This window comes from Hippoglossus stenolepis, chromosome 8 (genome assembly GCF_022539355.2).
Source record: "Hippoglossus stenolepis isolate QCI-W04-F060 chromosome 8, HSTE1.2, whole genome shotgun sequence".
Classification (NCBI taxonomy): Eukaryota; Metazoa; Chordata; class Actinopteri; order Pleuronectiformes; family Pleuronectidae; genus Hippoglossus; species Hippoglossus stenolepis.
In genome coordinates this window covers 21,179,925-21,196,549 of record NC_061490.1, presented here as the reverse complement: position 1 = coordinate 21,196,549, position 16,625 = coordinate 21,179,925, and the positions used below count along the sequence as shown (strand labels likewise).

The following is a 16,625-nucleotide window of genomic DNA, read 5'->3' as shown; positions in this document are numbered from 1 at the left end:
ATTTTTAAACCCTTTTTTAATTGATTATAAGCAACAAGAACTCGTTTCTGGATATTTAAAGTATTTTCAGCTGCGAGCAAACAAACACTCGTAATGTCCTGTGACGCACGAAGCACTTTGATGCGTCAGCTGTTCTCCTGACCTTCTGCTTGCTCTAATTAGACACCGCACTGTGAGAACAGCCACGATGTGACAACTGCACGGAGAAAAATGCCAGACCCTGAATAGCAGGTAATAAATACACAAGGGAGCTTTGCTTTGGTTTCAGTTTTTTTTTTTGTGACAGGTTCAGTCTCCTCATCCTTCGATCCTGAACCCACCTCCTGCCTCCTCGGGATGAAACCTCTGATGTATTCTGGGAAAACAGTGTCATCTCACACAGCTCGAACAAAACAAGACCGACACAGCTCACCTGTGATGTCACGTGGACATCTATCGTCTGCGGCACACAGTCAAGTAGTGAACTTCTCAGAATGAAACTTTTCAAACTCATCTCTTCTCTTCTTCTCCTCGTCTCAGGTTGTGTTGACACTTTCGTTGTTTCTCTCAGGACATGAAAGGATTTGGTCTGAAGCTCTTCCTTCATTGTTCCTTTAAAACCAAACATGACTCTAACTACACAGTGAACATATCTTCACAGATCATTCTTCTGCTTTAAACTCCGACCAGTGGAGACTTCAGGAAGTCAATGCACACGGAAATAAGACGGACTTTGTTTCCCTGTTTGTCCATTTGATAATTTGCTTGTTATTAAGTAAGTATTAATCCTTTAGTTTAACTCCTGGTAAGAGAGCAAATAAGCACAATTAACTAAAACAATTAGCAACTACTACAACAGCAATATTCATGCAATACACAGATCTGCCTGCAGGCCACTTCCTCAAAGAGACACATGATTAATGATTCTCTTCAATCTGCAGTTACATGAGCTTTTCATACAGGAAATCCTGAGTGAATTGTCAAACTCAGAGATCTGTACAAATTATCATAACTTAGCATTAGCTTGTTGTTGGTGTAAACAAATATTTATCAATATTGGGGATGCCAAATTTGTTTTCCTATCCATTGATTATCTAATCAGAAAAAGTTTATTAAAATGTTTAATTAATAACATTTCTATTTTTCAAAGCCTAAAGAAACAGCCTCAAATGAAGTTCAGATGTCTTGGACCCAGGAGAGGACACTTCATGGTCATCAGGCCGTGGAGTTGCAGGATCGAGGTCCTGCAGATAAACTCAACCCGACCAATCCAGTGTCTAACATCAAATAACAAAGTTCTAATAAAAACAACCACTTGAACAAATATCTGTCTGAGAACAACAAGTTCCTAAAATGACAGAAAACCTCTGGGAAACATTATGACGTATATTACTGCAGCTCATCAACACCCATCATCTCTGACTCAGAGGAGATTTCACTTCCACATTATTTCCTTCTTCCCTCGTGTGTCTCCTTTCAGCATCTTGTAGTTTTACAGTGAACTCTCCATCTACACAGGGACACAGAGAAATGGATGAATTTGTTCCACACAATGAGCTAAAATCCGCTTGTTTTCTGTAATTTCTATTCAGGGACTCATCCATGAACTTGTGTTGTTGTTCTGGAGTGTGTTTTCAGGGAAGCGGCAGCCGGAGGCAGTTTGCTTTGGGACAAACTGAACTACTTGTGTTAGATGCAGGTTGAAAAGCAGCTTTTTCACTCACGCTTTCCTATAAACATCTTTGACTTTGAAAAGTTTGTAAACTGGAAAAGTGAATCACAGTGAGTGAGTTTTTCCTCGTTTTTTTTAATATATGTTATCAGCAGCAACCCTGATGATTGGATGGCACTGATGGAGGCAATATGGAAACCCCTGCTGCTTTGTCCCCTTTCCAATTTTATGAATAATAAAACTTTAATGTGATAATTAACTCGACTGTGATTTGGGGAAATGAAACTGTTTAGTCCGGCCATGCTGTCATTTAATATTCATATTCAATTACACATTCTAATTACATAACTAATAGTGTTTCCAGTCATGGATCTCAGTGGTCGACATTTTATCAAGTTTTACCATAAATTCTGAGAAACTAATTGAGCGAGCGAATCAACACTGAGTCCTAAGAGTGTGTGTGGAGTTTAATTCTGCGCATATATTTAGCCGTGTGTGTGGGTGTGTGCGTGCACGGAGCAGAGGCCTCAGTCTGCAGACAAACGGTGTTACTCTGGTTTGTGTTTTTGCAGACGCTGCAGACCCTCATCTGCTGCCCCGACACCTTGTTAGTGCCTGGACAGAAACACAACTGTATAATCATCTGCTAATGCTTCTAAAAATAACTCAGCAGCTCGGGGGTCGGACATAGGAGGGTTCAGAATCCTGAAGTGTGTCGTTGTTATGAGCAGGAACTTCCAGCAAGGAGGTTTCTTTACTATTGAACAATCTGTCAATATTTCTAATCAATGCTTCCGTCTATGAAATGCCAAAGAACCAGGGTCGTGTTTTCAAATGTCTCTAAACAACAATCAAAACCAAACTATATTTAGTTTATATTCAAAGGTCACAAACCTTCACATCTGAGAAGCTGGTGTTGTGCAATAATGCATTAAACGTGACACCATAAAATGGTGTGCCTTTCGGCATTCAATAAATTTGGTTATCAAAATAAAATATTGAATATTAATGTTCAAAATATTAATATTAAATAATAACTTTAATTGATTAAAGTTACCTCGGGGCACCACCCTTCAAAGGAAGGGAAAAGATAGCCAATTTATTGATTAAGTCTCATAAAAGTACTAACTACAAATTTGGAACTCTGATTAACAATTAAATTAATAACTATAAACAAAATTACCATATAGATAGTTAGCTAAGTTGAAGGATATAGAGTTCTTGACAGTATAGAGGTTGGCAAAATTCACTTATGCAACATTAATGAAAAAACATTTGTGAAAGAAAAACATTTATTATGAATATAATAAAGTATAAAAAACACAAATTACTAACAGTGTACTTACTAAACAAAGATAGGTATGTGAGTATGCGTGTGTGTGTGTCTGTGTGAGTCAGCGTGCTTCCAAAATGGCGGCTGGCCACTCTAGAGCTAACAGCCTCCCCCGTTTGGAATGTTTACGACGTGTGGCGGGGGTCGGAGATATATGTGCTGCGATATGCGTGTGTCTGTGTGTGTTGGTGCCAAGTTAGAGAAAGAGTGTAGAGTGAAATGCAACGAAAGACTGTGAAGAGCATAACAAACTAACATTAACTTTCAAATAACTTGTAACCAAAATACAAGTTACAACAAATCAAACTTATAAACATCACACAGAATCGAATAAACAGTCTTGCTTAGCCTAGTATAATTATAAAGCCCAGTTGTGTTACCCGTCCGTGGAAAGGGGAAAAAGAGTTGCTGTGCTGTTCGAAGTTCTGTGAAGTCGTCTTGCTGGTTGTGTGGCTCCTGCCTTCGGGGTTCTGTTGAGCTGTGCAGCTCAGTTGCTGTTTGAAGTTCTCCTGCAGGACATCGCGTCGTGGCTTAGAGGTTGGTAGAGCTTGGATTGCGAGGAGGTTTCCGTGGTGAGATGAGCTGGAAGCTGCAACTCTCCTCCATGAAGTTGATTTGAGTTGAAAGAGTGAGCTGGAGAAGCCAGGCTTCTCCCCTCGGCGTTGCAGGGAAAGAGCGGTGTGCTCCTCTCGAAGAGGTGAATGGAAAGAGAAGATGTGAGCTGGAGAAGCCAAACTTCTCCCCTCGACGGGTCGCATGGAAAGAGAGTGAAGAAAGGGGGAACAGGCCTTACATTGGTCCGGTGACCTCACAGGTCATGGGGCCCAGAGTGACCAATAGGAGTTGAAACTTGTGTCTCCTGTTGGTTTTCACACCTCTGTGTGACGTTGAGGCCCCCTGGGAGACTGAGTTCTGGAGGGTCTGGTTTTCTCCAGAACAAAGGGACATGCGGCTTTAGGCTTTTGACTGCACATGTAGGCCGAACTTTGTTTCACAAATACCATGTCCCAACACTGGAGTCAGATTTTTTACCACTTTTTCAAAATGGCTTATAATATACAGTATATATAAATAATTGCCAATTATTAATCGTTACATTTCTCAATTGATGAACCAACGTGTGGGACAAATTCATTGACTTGGCGATCGCACTAGTGAACATGTCAGGGGGTCGAAAAACTTATCACAGTTTATTACATCATCAATTCACATGAAAATCCAGCTCTTGTTAATATATTTTTAGCCAAAACATCAAATGTCAACCTCATGGTGGCAAAAGAGGAAAAGTCAGGGGACGACTAAAGTCTTTAAGATTCATCACAGAGAAACAAGGAATGTTTCTACAAAATGTTGTTTCTGATCCGTTGAGAAATTGCAGAGAAAAGTGTGCGACGTTTCCAGGAAGGAAAAAGAAAAATTCAGAGGAAGATTAATTCTCTCCGTCATGAATATCCGAGCAACGGTAACAGACTCACAACAACATTTGCTTTTATTATCTGAATCCTCTGATCCTGTGGATGAGTTCAGTGACGAACACTAACCGACGTCAAGTGGAACAGCTCATGAGCTGCAGCTGCAGATGATTATCGTCCATAATCATCTCTCCCTGTGAAACTCACCGTGGATCCTGTGGGATGTTTGGTTTTCAGATGTCCGACCTTCCACTCAAACAGGTCAGTAAGCAAACTGGATGAGTTGTGAGTGTTGATGAGCCACATGAGCAGCGTCGTGCAGCTGGAGAAGGTTCAAACTCAAAGTAAATGGAGGTTAAACTGCTTCAGAAAAATAAACCTTTCAGGGGACACTATTTTTTCTCACTTCAGATTTAAATGCACGAAGGTGTTTTAGTTTGAACTCTCACAACACGTTTTAAACCATTTCCTGTCAAAAACTGATACACAATCTTTTACCTTTTCTGCAGGGAGATGGTATTTTAATGTTCCGAGGCTTTGAGGAGCCTCGTGAGTGAAGTAATTTAATCCACAATCCAAATGAAAGCTAATGCTAATTGTGATAGTTTTACTCCCTGTCGTAAATATTCACTTGTCAGCACAGACAAGCGTCTGCGACTCGCTGCCGGCTTCGCTCTGCACAGATTTACAGCCCAGAAAATACCAGAGTCGCACTTTTCTCACTGAGTCGATGAAATATTGAGACGTATTTTCACTGAAGTTTATTATCTAACTCGTGATGAATGTCCCGCTGCTTTTATTGTGGCCAATCATGGACATTAACTTTATTTATGTGCGTCTCTGCTGCAGTGAAGGTGAAAACACAGAGAGGAGAACACAGGGAAGTTTCTTGTTTCTAGAAAGGTGTTGTTTGTCTCAGGAGCAGAAATCTCCTCAGTAAATAGAAACTAAGAAGAAAGAAACTAAATGATAGTGATTTCAGTAGCCTGACCTTTTAAGGACATACTGTACATTTACTCAAGTACATTTACTCAAGTACATTTACTCAAGTGCAAGTCTGAGTTACTTGGACTTTACTCAGTATTTAAGGAATTGTCTTTGGAAGTTGTGGCAACTTATTTCTTTGGAGGTGAAGGTGTTAAAATCTTATGTGCATGAACAATACAATTCATTATTATACAGAGAATTAAAAACAGTAAATAAATTAGTGAATTGTAATAAAACTACAGGTTACTGCATCAATAATAATAACACAATACTGTCACATGAGAGTACTTCACTTAAATACTACACGTAATAGAATTTAGATCATATTTCCTAATAAATGAGATTATGAATGCAGAATTTATATTGTAGAGTTGTTTTTTGTGGTATTGGTACTTTTACTTGAGTAATAGATCTGAATACATTTTTCTTCCTCCTGAGACACTATCTACACACACACACACACATACACAAACATGTTTATACTGTTGATAACTTGCATTTTCATTCTGATCTCTGTTTTCCAAAGATGTGGATTAGATTGGATTTAATTCAACAATGACTGAGACAAAAACTAAATCTCAGCATCTGAACAGGAATCCAAATTGAAGACACACGATACAAATATAAATTACAGTTATATAAATACATGTATTTAGCATCAATGCCGTCTGAGTAAACGACAGGAAAACACAACGTGGCTCAAAGAGAGTTGAATGGAACTATTTTGGTTTCAGGTGGAAACAAAGCGGCCGCTGTGAAATTAATTTCTGCTAATAAAGTTTCAGTTGTTTAAGTTCTGATGAGTCACGGCCTGAGTCACAGAACATATGGAAGAATATTGGTTTCCGCTGCAGCACAGGTGTGAAGCTATTGTCTGAGCTTTAATCATTGTGTCCTGACGGTGCAGCGCTGTTTAGCTTTTGTGTTTCTGAAGCAAATCCAATCTGTTGCCGAGAAAAACCTGCATTCAGGATTTTGATTGCATCTCAATTATATGAGTTTTGATTCCCAGGAGATGGAGACGCTCAGAATCTGAGTCCTGAACAAAAAAAAAGCTGTTTACGGGAATCGAGGTGTCAATCAAACTGCAAACTGACAGAATGTTGTTTCCACTTCAGTCGTGTTTTAAACACATTTAAACACTGGAAGCAATTAAACGTTACGTGTGAGCAAAGAAACAAATATGCAAATGTGGGACTGGAGAACGCACAGAGACAATACAGCAAAGACGCACAACTTCAGAGTCTGTCTCCAGTATGAGTCCACTCCTGCAAAACGTCAAAACAGAAGAACTGATTCATGCAAAAGTTCCCACAACACTTTTATCATTTCTGCTCCAAACACCAGATCGTCCTCCTCCTCTCAGTCCGACAGATTCTGTTGTCTCAGCTCGTCTCAACCTGTAAATTCACTTTGTATTCATCTATTTATCTACCTACTAATTCCACAAACGTTTGTCTGTATGTGGAACACGCATCTCGTGAATCGTTCATCTTATCCACTTCATACTTGTGGTGTTTGTCCTAAATGGCTGACAGAGCTTTTATTTTGAAAAGTTGTGATCTTGGGGATGAAGATTGTGTCAGTTGCTGAACACACCTCTGAAACCGCCGAAATGCAAAGTATGAAACAATAACACCAGTTAAGAAAATCATTTAAACTCGTAAAAAAGTGACATACGTGAAATGTGTTCCATTTAATCTTTACTGCAGATGAACCAGGTAGGATGAGCACAAAGTTTTCTAACTTCACTCTGCACCACAGACTGTTTATTTTAAGCTGTGCACCCAAACAATAAGAAGTGCCAGTATCTTGTAGAAGTGTTTGAGGACGACTCACTAAGGAATAATTCTGAAGGAGCTCCGCAGCATCAACACAGAGAACACAACATTAAACAGGTTCAGATCGGACACTGCAGCTCAGGAGCTTATGAAAACAAAAGTGTTTTTACATTTGGACTCTGACCAGCTCCCCTGGAACAGCTCGATGGTCATGGAAAGAATATGTCTCAGTTTTAACAAACCAATCTTGTGGACATAAACGTCATCGTGTCCAAATTCCTCCAGTAAGGGGGGGGGTCAGGTTGGCAGTGCAGGGACCACACTGGGACACAGGCGACGGGAACGAGGCCAACACACACTGAGCCTCGGAGCTGCCTGCGCCCGCTCTCTGCTGCGATGAAAGAAACACACATAAATGAACCACGTTGCTGCGCGTCTCCAAGGACTCTGCCTTCCTGTCGTCCCTCGCTTCCTAAAAAAAAACCGCCCAAGACATCACTAATTAGACCAAATCTTTTTAGACCAGTGCACAGATTTAATAAGAAGAAGAATGAAGATGTTAATATGCTGCTCGACTCACATCAACAACTGTGGTGATGAGTTTCAGCCACAAACGAGAGAAGTGGCATCACCAGTAGAAATACAACGTTACAACAGCAGCAGACTGAGAAACAGCTTTTTCCCTCAGGCCACAGGAATCGTGAATAAACAGCGAAATCAACCCTGTGCAATTTAACACACACACACACACACGCACACACACTCTCATTTGGACTTTGCATTGACGTCCATTCATTGTGGACAGTCCAACTTAAACCTTATCCCTCATCCTAACTACCCTAACTTTAACATAACCACAGTTTACATGGTTCACACAACTTAACGAGAGCCTCAGAAGTGATGTTGTGCCTCATTAGGACCAAACTTTGGTCCCTATAACACACACACACACACACACATACGCACACGCACACACAGTTCAACTCTTCACACACACATCTCTTCACTGCATCTGCATAAAAAGCATGCGCCTGCAACTGTTTCTTGGTCTTTCCCTCTGCAGAATGCTCTTCGCATGCTGTATGATTGTCTGACCTTCCTTGCAAGGAATAAAGTATACTTAAAAGACTGTGATTCTCTAGTCTCTTTATTTCAGAAGTCTCACCAGGTCAAGTTTCCATCACAGTTATTACATTTTCACCATTGATGAAATGGCGGCCGATGCTGTGAAGATCGTGGCTGCAGCTCTCGGGGAGGGGGAGTGAAATGCTTTTCTCTTTGTGCGATGTTTCCTGTTTACGTGTTGTTCACCTGCACTTTTATGTTTATTCAACTCTTCACAAACCCTTTTGATACGTTTTCACATTGTTAGATGACGTTTTAAATAGAGACACTGTAAATACTATGTGAGCATAAATTCTCCAAATAAATATGTAGTACTGTAAACTGCTCTGTGCTGATTAACCAGAATTCGCAACAAACAACAACAAAAAGAGGAAGTGGGAGGAAATGCATCTGTGTGCAGATACTGTGAGAAGCTGTGAACGCTATCACTGTAATCTGAACACCTACAAGAAGCTGTTTTCTGGCTTGCATGATAAGGGATGCTAATTATTTTTTTGCATCCCCTTTCAAAGTGTGAAAACTTCCTTTTTCTGTAAAGTCTCATTCTCGGAGTGAGGCTGTGTGTGACAGACTGATACAAGTGGGTCCTCTGAGGTAAGAACAAGCTTCTGTGGTTATTTATCTCCTCATGATGTTAATCTACTAGAGTCAAATATAGTGTTTCAGAGGTTTTATTCACAGTATATACACTGATTACAAACTGTATTTTTTGTGGAAAAAACAAGCTGATTTTTTTCTTAATAAAATTAGAATCCAGATCACTTAATAATATAATAATAATTTAAAACCCTTTTTCTTCCATTCAGATGAAATACTTTTTTCCAAATGAAAACTCAAACATCAGTTTCAGATGTCGTAGTTCCCTGAAGACTGAGATGAACCCAAAGAGCCAGATATGACTTTTTAAACAGTATATTTCAGACTAAAAGGTTAAAAAATTTGAATTTAATAAAGACACTGTTATGTTTGCAGTCAACATATTTTATATGTGTTCTGGGGTTTCTTTGATTAAATGTGATTTGAACAAGTAGCTAATGTCAAATAAAATTTAAAAAGAAAACAGAAAACAAACTATATTTTAGTTATTAAAAAAGAAACTGAACTCTGAGATTAACAAAAACATGTGGCACAAATATTCCATTTTTAAATAATTACATTTATTTTCCTTTAATAAATGACAAATTCTGCGTAGAGGTGAGGTGACTTTTGTGTTTTCAAACCACAATTTCACAACCATCTTGATATGAGGAACAAAACAAAGACAAAACTCTAAATGTCAGTAAAAGAAATGAAAAGAGGAAGAAGGAAATTCTGACACAAGCTGAAAAAGAACATTGATCACACGTTTTACAGTAAAAGAAAAAGTTCTGTGATCTTAAGATGTTTTTATCCACTTTTCAGTTTGTATTTGTTTCAGAAATCCAGTTGTAGTCCCACATGAGATGGAGGCTCAGACAGTCACGTGGTTGGTTTTTCTGGCCCTAATAAAACGTAAGGATTTTATTTCTCCACTTTGAAAACAATGTTTTATATTTTCTTCAACATTTGCATTAAAGATTAACTGACTTCTCCACTTGTGTTTTCACCGACAGATGTTTCTACAAGAAACCCTGGAAATCCCGTTGAATGTATGTACAATGAAAATCTGAATATTAAAATACATTTCAGAATATTCATAAAATTACAATTAGTAGACAAATGTGTCCTTCATGCCCCGAGCAACCAAGACTCCTCCGGGAGGAAATATAATTAATAACCAAACGTACATGAAAAATGAACATTTGAACATAAACCAGTGATAAAAACTACAGAATCCATCTTTGAGATCATTTTAGTTGATGTGTATTTTGACTTTTTAGTTTGGTCCGTGTCCCATTCACTAAAATTCATGAGGTGAGATTTATACCACAGTCAGGCACCAGGTGGCGATCTAGACACTTTGGCTTCACTTTTAGTCGATGGTTGAACTATTCTAGATCAGTTATGACTCCAGAGCAGTTTGGCTATAGCTTCACTCTACATAGTTTCTCAGTCAAGTCGGCTACAAAAATCAATCAATCAATAAAAGAATAAATAAAAGAATAAAAACTAGACCTACGTAAAATCAGAGAATGAAGTAAGATAAAAGTATGTTTTCAGCTCCTGACTCAGTCTGCTGTCTGTCCTCGTTCAGGCTGTTTCAGATCCTCAGGGCTCTTGTTTCAAAAGCTTTGTCCCCCAACTTTGTCTTAGTACAATAAATCGTATCAGCTGGACTGATGAAGAGGAGTTTAGGAGCTTCAGGAGAGGAGCTCCCTTTACCACTGATTGTTGGATTTTTTGCTTTGGAGAACTTTTACATTTACAAGAAACCTATGTAACACAGACTAGAGGGAAGACAAACAATAAAATCATAATGTGCCTTCTTTAAAGAAGATTCTGCTTCCTCTCTACAGACCCGCCCACTGAACCTATACTGTCTATGAGGTCTGAGGTCACAGAAGGTCAGACCATCACCGTCAGCTGCACTGTTGAAAGTTTCCCACAGTCAACTCTCACCTTGATGAGGATCAACACAAATCATCCGTCTTTAAAAATCACTGACAATAATCTTAATTCACGACCCATCAACTCTCTCTACCACACGTTTACTGTGACTCCAGCCGACGCTGGCTGGTACTTCTGCCGTGCCCAGAACAGTGAGGGCTCAAAGGACAGCAAGCAGAAGGAGTTGGTGGTGAAATGTGAGTGTTTCAGCTGCGGCTTTTTTTTTCAACCAAACAGATCAAACCAAATTTTTCCTATAAAAAATCTATCTATGAAAAAGTAGCTTTTCTCATGTTTTTTTCTATTAACTATTACTTCTGACAGTTGAAACAATAGCACCTGAGAAATGAATGACCTAAAGTAAATGTGTCTGTTTGATTAAGAACTGTAGAGCTTAGAAAATATCAATAAACTACCAGACCCTATATGAAGTCATTTAATCTATAAATTATCAATAATAATGATCCAGTAATGTTACGTGGTGCCACTCTGCTACTTAATGAATACTCCTGATAAACTACTGTGCTGCTTATTTAAATTATGAATTCAGGGCCTATACTTGTAATGGAGTATTTTTGTACTGTGATATTTCTACTTTTACTTAAATCTCTGTAATTCTTCCACCAGAGTAAAGTATAATTCTGTTGATATGAAGCCTTGTGACTTTGAGTTGTAAGTGTTCTTGTGATATAATTCAACACCACAATAGTATAAATTGTGTTGAAATGCAATGTATTGTTTTCACAGGTTTGCATGTTATTGTGCTCCCTTTGATAAATTAGTCCACTACCTACAAATCTACAATGAATTCAACCCTGATGAAATAAAAAACATATATTATGCAGGATCATTCTATATTATAAAGACCATTATATTGGACAGTGGTTAAATCTGACAGTTCTCTGTTTTCTATATTGTTGGTTACTGCAGACAGTCCCAAACATGTGACAGTTCAAGCCAATCCTGGTCTTGATGTGAAGGAAAATGTGTTGTTGACACTGAGGGAAGAAAAACAATAAAATCATAATGTTCCTTCTTTAAAGAAGATTCTGCTTCCTCTCTACAGACCGGCCCACTGAACCTTTACTGTCTATGAGTTCTGAGGTCACAGAAGGTCAGACCATCACCGTCAACTGCACTGTTGAAAGTTTCCCACAGTCAACTCTCACCTTGATGAGGATCGACACAAATCATCAGTCTTTAAAAATCACAGAAAATAATCTTAATTCACGACCCATCAACTCTCTCTACCACAAGATTAATGTGACTTCAGCCGACGCTGGCTGGTACGTCTGCCGTGCCCAGAACAGTGAGGGCTCAAAGGACAGCAAGCAGAAGAAGTTGGTGGTGAAATGTGAGTGTTTCAGCTGCGGCTGTTTTTTTCAACCAAACAGATCAAACCAAATCTTCCTTTATAGAAACTATCGATGCAGAAGTAAATTTTTCTCATGTATTTTTTCAGTGGTCCAGTTTGTTTAATTAATTATTACTTCTGACAGTTGAAACAATAGCACCTGAGAAATTAATGACCTAAAGTACTTAAATCTCTGTAATTCTTCCACCAGAGTAAAGTATAATTCTATTAAATTGAAGCCTAGTGACTTTAAGCAGTTATAAGTTTTCTTCTAGTATAATTTGTGATGTAATTGTGTAATGCAATGAATTCTTTTCACAGGTTTGCATGTTATTGTGCTCCCTAGTCCACTATCTCCAAACTTACCTTAAAAATTATTTAAATAGCACTTCTCAAAACAATGTTACAAAGTGTTTCCCAAATAACAAAAATCACATCAAAATATGAATAATGAAAAAATTCTTCTTACAAATGTGATGGAAATTCATCTTGAGATTTGAAATAATGAGATTCTCAGACTGGAGTTGCCTTTGAGTCTTTTTAATAGTAAGCTCTGCAGAGGTTACACAACAAGCACGGGTGCTCAAAGTGGAACTGCCCCAAAGTTCACGAAAGCCAGTACTTATACAAAGAGGCGTTTCATAAAACATAATATGAAAAAAAGACATGAAATCATCATCTGTGTCCATCTGCTGTGTCCGTCCGCTGTAGCAGTTGGAAGAAAACATCAGAGAATAAGGGCATACACCCTGTTTGTCAAGGTCACAGCAGTGAGACACAATAAGGGTTCCATCCTGTCAGGTAGACAGTATCACAGCAGTGAGACACCTGGTCAGTGGAATTTTCCATTACACAAATCTGTCATAAAAGAATAAATAAAAGAATAAAAACTAGAACTATGTCAAATCAGAGAATGAAGTAAGATAAAAGTATTAGTTTTAGTTTTAAGCTAGTCAGGGTGTTTCAGAGCCTCAGGGTTCTTGTTTCTAAAGCTCTGTTCCCCAACTTTGTCTTAGTACAAAAGATTTGTATATTATTTAACTACATTTCAAGTTGTTTATACTTCAAAATCTATTTCAGTAAATTCAGCAAATCATTCAAAATAACATTTAGCAAACCTGATAAAAAATATTGAAGTTAAAAAAGGAACAGTAACCTAAAATCAGTGGCTGTAGTTTGTTTCAAAGAGAAATTACTGAGAAAAAAATGTAAAGTTTCACCAGGTGAATCTAAAGCCAGTCTGTTTTATCCTCCCATTTAAAGTTTCACATTCTTCTCAGTCTGGCTTTAAAGAGCAGCAATAATGTCACTTCATTTGTTGTGTTATTCATGTTTGATCTTTGATGATGTTCAGAAAATGACGTTGTCTTTTCTCCTGAATTTCCCGGCTAGTTTCTCCAAAACACACAAACATCATGAAGTCGTCAGAGAAGCAGGAGCTTGACGGGAGGAGCTCCGTGATGCTGAGCTGCATCAGTCACAGCTTTCCCCAGTCCAACTCTACTCATGGTTCAGGAAGAGTCAGGGCGAGGAAAAGGATGAACTTGTGTCCAAGCATCAAAACCACACAGTGTACTCAAACCAGCCAGGAGTCTACTACTGCGTCGCAGAAAATGAAGTAAACCAAAGTTTGTCTGATCCCGTCCATCTGTTTGAACGTGAGTGAATTTCAAGGCCTTATAACTGTGTGTTTTATTGATCAGGAGACATGTGGGAGGTTTATATCAGACTAGTTTTCTGGTTGTCCGTCCATACGTCCTATGTCCTACGTCCTTCACACAAACACACAATTAGAATCAAGGAGTAACTGATTTGATTTTGGTAGCCAAGGGTCAAAGGTCAAGCTCTATATGATGCTCCCTCTTCTAACCACAGGAAACTATCTGCACATCCTGAAGTTCCTCGTTCCTGCTCTATTTGTCCTGATGATTATCATTTTAATCATCGTAGTTTTAAGGTGAATGAATAAGAAGTGCATTTGATTAAATAAATACATTTCAGAGATGGTCTGGCATGTGTAACCACATCATGTCCCTCTATGTTTTCAGATACAGGAGGAAGAAATCTATTCAACAAGGAACAACAAACACCGAATCCCCTTCTGGTTTTTCGGTAATGACACATTTGTTTAATCCATTCGACTTCTTTATTGAAAACATCTGGACAGAAGTGACTCACCTTGTGTGTGTGTGTGTGTGTGTGTGTGTGTGTGTGTGTGTGTGTGTGTGTGTGTGTGTGTGTGTGTTTGGGTGTTTACTGCCCTTGAATCTGCCCCAGGTGAGTCCCAGGTTGAGACAACAATTTAAACAAGAAAACAACAAGTTAAAACTATCATATATGGAGACTTTAGTAAACTCAAGAAAATGTATTTTAAAAGAGTTTAATTCAAAGTGTCGTAGGAAACAGTGATTAGAGTTTAGGTCTAAGATTCAGGATATTTAAGCCTCTGCTTCATCACTTCTGACCTGTTACAGCTGTAAAACTACTAATTCTTCTAAATACTCTAAATTATGTCATAATTTCAATCATATGTAATCAAATATGTTTTAATGGTGATATTACAAAGCCTCCAAAGTCCCAGAATCTGTTATTTGTTTTATTTTGAGTACACACGATACAAGGATCTGAAACAAGACAACAAGATGTGCACATTAGATTTAAAATTATAAATAAATAATCTATCAGGATATCTACAACCCCTCAAATTGACCATGTAGAGCTACTGCCTTCCATCTTCTATCATCAGTATTAGTCTGGCTCTACAGGCAGATGTGTCTTTTACTGTTCAAGCTGTTGCTTTTCCCTCCTTGTACTTCCATATCCTGCCCTCACTGTTTGCCCTGTCAGTAGCTGTCTATCAGTGCACTTATATCTCAGTATACTGGGGCCAGTAATTAAAAGACAACCTGTACAGCATCCATTTTAGAGCATGAATGAAGCGATTCAGTTGCTGCTTGATAATCATGTGGTTAGAGGAAACAATAATCGTCAGGAGATGAAACCTCCCCTTCACCCATTTATTCTGTGCAACAAACAAAACAATTAAATCAAGGAAAATGTCTGCAAGTCCTAAAAGAATCAGATGTGAGTCTTGTATGAACTTTATTGTGCATTACATCCAGAAATTGTCACACAAATAATCGATAAACTACCTCCGCTCTCATCCTAGAATGACCCAGAGATCCTGCAGGACTATGAAAACGTTAGTAATGCAACTGCACGTGCACCAACATCTCCAAATCTATTTGATGACCACACCAGTGAAGGTGAAGTGGAGCTGAACTTCACAGGTGAGATTCACAGCGACGCCCTGACGTCAGCGACCAACAGAGACTCCAGCAGCTCACACGAAGATGAGAGTTAATACTCTGACGTCAGGATTTGACCCAAGATGTTCTCGTCCTGCTTTTACAGCTACCTCGGGCCTGAGGAAGTTTATATTCACAATAAGTCATCACAGAGAGTCTGAAGAGTTCATGTGTTAAGCAAAATAGGTCGTAATCGTAAATCTACAGTAATGTAAGCTGGTCAACAAACCTTATGCAGCTACAACAAAACCCTGCGTGTAGCCATTAGGAGTATTTTAAAACTAGTTAGCAAGAAGGCACAGAAGTTACATTACTGAGCTAAAATATAATATATAAATATTTGAAACTGTTAATAAAAGGTTTTGTGGAAAACAGTAAACATAGCAAAATGTGAGGATAAACGGTTAAAATCCTTATTTTGCAACTTAAAATGTAAATAATGTGAGTGTAAAATGATTGTATTAATAACTTTTTATATAATCTATATATATAAATGACATGCAGTTAGACAAGAAATGCTGAGAATCACTGCTGAATGTTTTTTTTGTGCTTTCCAGTGTTGTGAACTTAATCCAAACCCACACACCTGAATGTAAATATCCTGTAGCTCAAAATAAAATGAAATATGTTGGAAAAAATGATGAACTTTAAAGTTTATTGACATTATTGTTGGATTTGTGAACATGTCACAGCGTGAAAGGGTTTCTGAAGAATGCATGTACACACGAAACGCATTGCGTCATGAAATGGACATTATCTTGTGATGCATTTCTATTAACGGACCATGTAAACCTTAGATTTACTTGAGTTAAGTAATAAGTTAAATAAAATCAAGTATATGACTATATCCTGAACTTAAACTCTTGAGCATCCAAAGTAAAAGTACAAATTCTGAGACATTAAGATATTATTAGATACGTTATTACATTTTCATACAGGTGCATCAATGAGTTAGTATTTTAGTTGCCATGGAGCCAGGCCCGTAGCCGGAGGGCAGTATCCCCCGATCTAAATATGCACATTTTAAGATGTTTGGAGCAGCTATTGGTTAACAGTAAATTCAAAACCATGTCAGTGGACAAGAGCATAAATGACTTACCATTGTGTTTGAGTTTGCATCATTTTGTATTTAAACTGTAGAAACGTGT

At 38.2% G+C, this 16,625-nt stretch overlaps 1 protein-coding gene and 1 long non-coding RNA gene across 2 annotated transcripts in view; both read left to right on the top strand.

Annotated features, from left to right (window-relative positions):
* LOC118113339 (B-cell receptor CD22) overlaps positions 1-16,625 on the top strand; it is a 1,629,935-nt gene that overhangs the window by 752,778 nt on the left and 860,532 nt on the right. The window contains exon 6 of the mRNA XM_047340748.1: positions 10,725-11,012. Coding sequence (XP_047196704.1) covers positions 10,725-11,012 — 288 coding nt within the window. The remainder of the gene's footprint in view (positions 1-10,724; positions 11,013-16,625) is intronic.
* LOC124852252 overlaps positions 13,663-16,625 on the top strand; it is a 14,935-nt gene continuing 11,972 nt past the window's right edge. The window contains exons 1-2 of the long non-coding RNA XR_007032876.1: positions 13,663-13,827; positions 14,045-14,126. This is a non-coding gene — a long non-coding RNA (uncharacterized LOC124852252). The remainder of the gene's footprint in view (positions 13,828-14,044; positions 14,127-16,625) is intronic.